This window comes from Sinocyclocheilus anshuiensis, unplaced genomic scaffold (genome assembly GCF_001515605.1).
Source record: "Sinocyclocheilus anshuiensis isolate Anshui unplaced genomic scaffold, SAMN03320099.WGS_v1.1 scaffold202, whole genome shotgun sequence".
In the NCBI taxonomy this organism is placed as follows: domain Eukaryota; kingdom Metazoa; phylum Chordata; class Actinopteri; order Cypriniformes; family Cyprinidae; genus Sinocyclocheilus; species Sinocyclocheilus anshuiensis.
In genome coordinates, this window is record NW_015542342.1 from 97,785 (window position 1) to 101,290 (window position 3,506).

The 3,506-nt window shown below is 38.3% G+C and overlaps 1 protein-coding gene across 1 annotated transcript in view; it reads left to right on the plus strand.

The window, feature by feature from the left end:
• Positions 1 to 654: 654 nt before the first annotated feature.
• LOC107691218 (sterol regulatory element-binding protein 1-like) overlaps positions 655 to 3,506 on the plus strand; it is a 20,986-nt gene continuing 18,134 nt past the window's right edge. Inside the window, exon 1 of the mRNA XM_016489717.1 lies at positions 655 to 995. Within this exon, the coding sequence (XP_016345203.1) occupies positions 893 to 995 (103 nt within the window). The 5' untranslated portion in view covers positions 655 to 892. The remainder of the gene's footprint in view (positions 996 to 3,506) is intronic.

Genomic DNA, 3,506 nt, shown 5'->3' on the forward strand with positions numbered 1-3,506 from the left:
TAACCTTTATTCTATGAGAAACACATGATGTAATCACGGAGCCACACGTGTGTCGTCATATCAGCCCACTCGCTGTCGGACTCCCTATTGGTCGGTTTCTCTGGTTCTACAGGCGGAGTCATCGCTGTGGCTCTGCCTAACCTGATCGCCCAGCGCCCACCTCTGCTTAACTCTGATTGGCTGACGGAGACAAGCCCACCACCGACCGAGATTTTGTAAACAAAAAATGGGCTGTTTATTCGGCACTTCACATTAAGAATATATTGAATACTTATACTCTTTTAACACAAACTGACTGTCAGCGTATTAATTAAACAGGTCAGTGTAATTATTAACCTATTTAAATAGCTGACAGACGCTTTTAAAACATTTAAATGCTTAAAATCAAAATAATATATGTAAAAAACGGCAACAAAAATTATAATAACAATCCAAAACATACTCTAAGTAAAAACAAATTACAGTAAAAAGTCAATCTCGAATAAGTGACTTAAATTATCTTTCCAACCTTAGATTACAATACACTTGAATGGCCGTACCGAGATGCGCACGTCATCGCTTGCGCTTCAAGAGCGAGTTCTGATTGGTCGGGCGGCGTGTCAATCACCCACGGCGTGTCTGTGGGCGTGCCTGGCTCGCGCTGCTAGCAAGCCAATGTGCAAAGCAAACTCTTAAGTCAACTTTGCCTTGTGCGGCCGCGAGCAGATAGTAGACAGAATCAGCACCAAAGTTGAATTTGTCGAGAATTACGCGGACGGATAATACGAAACGCAGCCGGTAAATGTCCGCGAACGTTTGCTCTCCCGACAAGTGCAAGAAGTTCTCGGTTTACATGGAATAACGCTGTGTCTCGAATACTTTTGAAGTCGGCTTGAAAGAGCGCTTGAGGACAATGAACCTGTCTTTTGATGACCCGTCGCTGGACACCCTGGGCTCCAGCTTGTCTTTTCACGATCCGAGTGATATTGACACGGCTCTGCTCAATGACATCGACGGTAAGAGATCATTTGTTTACACTCGCGGTGCTGGACAAAGCGAATGGTGTGTTTGTAGTTTAGGGACCGATACATATTTACATATGGTGCTGTCAGACGTATACACGTGTTTGTTTATGTTCAAACTTATTTTATAGTTATTTGTAAAATCTACAATACGCAAGCTATCATATCTAGCCACTGTGTCATCATATAGGATGCTTGTTTTGCTCAGAATCAACTGCATCCCCTTTTAAACATGCTAACAGTGACAGTGGGCGTCAGCTACGTAAACAAAAATCAGATGCCTGGCTGCTTTATGTGCGCATGGTTATTGTTGCTTTGACAGATGTCTCGTCCAGTCAGCGGCGAGTAATCCCAAACCAATGCTTTGGTTATTGCGTTTACTTACATTTCACTGCTGGTCATATATTCCCTATATAACCATGTATGTGACAAATAAAAAAATCTTGAATCTTTGTATGCTAGACTTCATGAAATCGGAAATAAACGCAGGGTGTCTGTGGACAGTGTTCATTGTCTGGCGGCAGAAGCCCCGCCCCCTCCAACGTGTGACGTCACGCGAGGTTACTATCGGCCATATTCTGACCTACCAACACAGCTGCATTATAACTCATATTTAAGACCGAAGCACATAAAACGGCATCGATTCTGTATCTCACACCAAAATATGTTTAAAAATATATATATTTCGACACGGAATTATCTTCAGAGTGTGATTTATATATCAGCGTGTGCATTTATATGCTTTGCATTATTGTAGCCTTTAGTATTGAGATTATTAATGGTCCAGTGAATATAGTGAAGTGACCGACAGTAACCCTGGGCTGAAGCGGACGGTGTCCGATAGTAACCTCACATAGCGAGGCGCTTTCTAGGCCTCTGATTGGCTGAGCGCGATCACCTCACACAAACACATGGTTGTGCACACTGAAGCGGTCTCATGTTATATGGGGTTAGATCTGTGCAAAACGCATTTTGAGGTTTTGAAATAGTTTTTTCCTCCCCATACTTTTGTGATTAGTTTTTTTTTTAAACAAACACCTCAGTCAAATTGAAAAGTCTTTGTAGAAAATGAAACACAAAACCTTTGCATGTTCTTTTTTTTTTTTTTTTTAAATGTCTGTAAGCTCAGCAAGATGGAGAAAGACTAGGGAAAAATTATATAGAGGTAAATGCAAAATATGAGTGCTGTGTGTGTTATACTGATCATCATCTGTGTTCATATTAAAGTTAATTTAATGCATTTCTTGAATATTCAAGGAAGAATGATCATAGTTGTGGCCAAGTACATTTCTACGGTGGCCGAGAAGTGCAAAGCAAATCACAATTCTGAAAACAAAATAACAAATTACAAACGCCATAAAAAACGCTAATTTAAAAAAATGTTGAAATATATGGGACCTTCATATAATTAGCAAAAACAAAACCCCACAAAAAGATATTGTCAAGTACCTTTTTTTTGGGACATGTTTCTACAACGGGAAGCCAGGGCAGGGCATATAAGTGCCTTATTTTAATAGCCAATAAGCTTTAGTTTATTTCATAGCCTGGTGAAACCACCAGTGAATAAAAAGAAAGCAGTGAAGATGTTTTTAAAATAACTGAATTCAAAACATTTCCTTTGCAAACAATTCATGGTTTGGAAAGAAAATAAAATGCATTATTCTTATTATGTGCCAAGATGATGTGCTACATGCTATTTCTAGCAAGGCAGGGGGTTTTAAGAACATTTTGTTGGACAGAAATGTGGGCAAGATGACTCATCAGTATTTTTGGTCAATTTTTCCCAGAAGTGAGTTTTTTGTTTTGTTTTTTTTTGGTACTTTTATTCAGAAAGGATGGATTGAATTGATTAAAAAAAAAAGTGACAGTAAAGACATTTATAATGTTACAAAATAATTCCTTTTCAAATAAATGCTGTTGTCACTGACAAGATACGCGATACAGAACGAGACCAAAACGCGATATCAGCACGTCTCCACACAGTAAACAAAACAAGCGAATATTTTATTATTCATTAATTTCAAATTAATTATAAATTAATTCATTTATTAATTTTTATTATTTATAATATTATATTTTTAAAATATAAATTATTTATAATAGAGCAGACACTGACTGTTGTTCATGTATTTATGTTCTCATTTAGCGAGACAGCAGACGCTGAAAACACTGCGCACTTCAGTATGTGTGTAGCAAACGAAACCGCGCGTCTGTGCCATTCATTCATAAAGAGACATGCAGGATTCATATTTAAATGGTATTTTTGCAGCTTAATATTTACAGATACCAGTCAATATTGCGATTTGATTTAAGTGTAATGACCTACGTACTTTTGATTTATTCACCCAAACTTTGACAAATTCCGTGGCATTCCGCGTTATACAGTAAATTCTGTTTTTATGACTGGATTCCGTCCGCGTTTTCCGCATCACAGAAATCATAGGGCCATAATTATAATGTGTTCTATTGTCTTTTGTCGCGTCGCACCACGACGCTCGCGTCCAG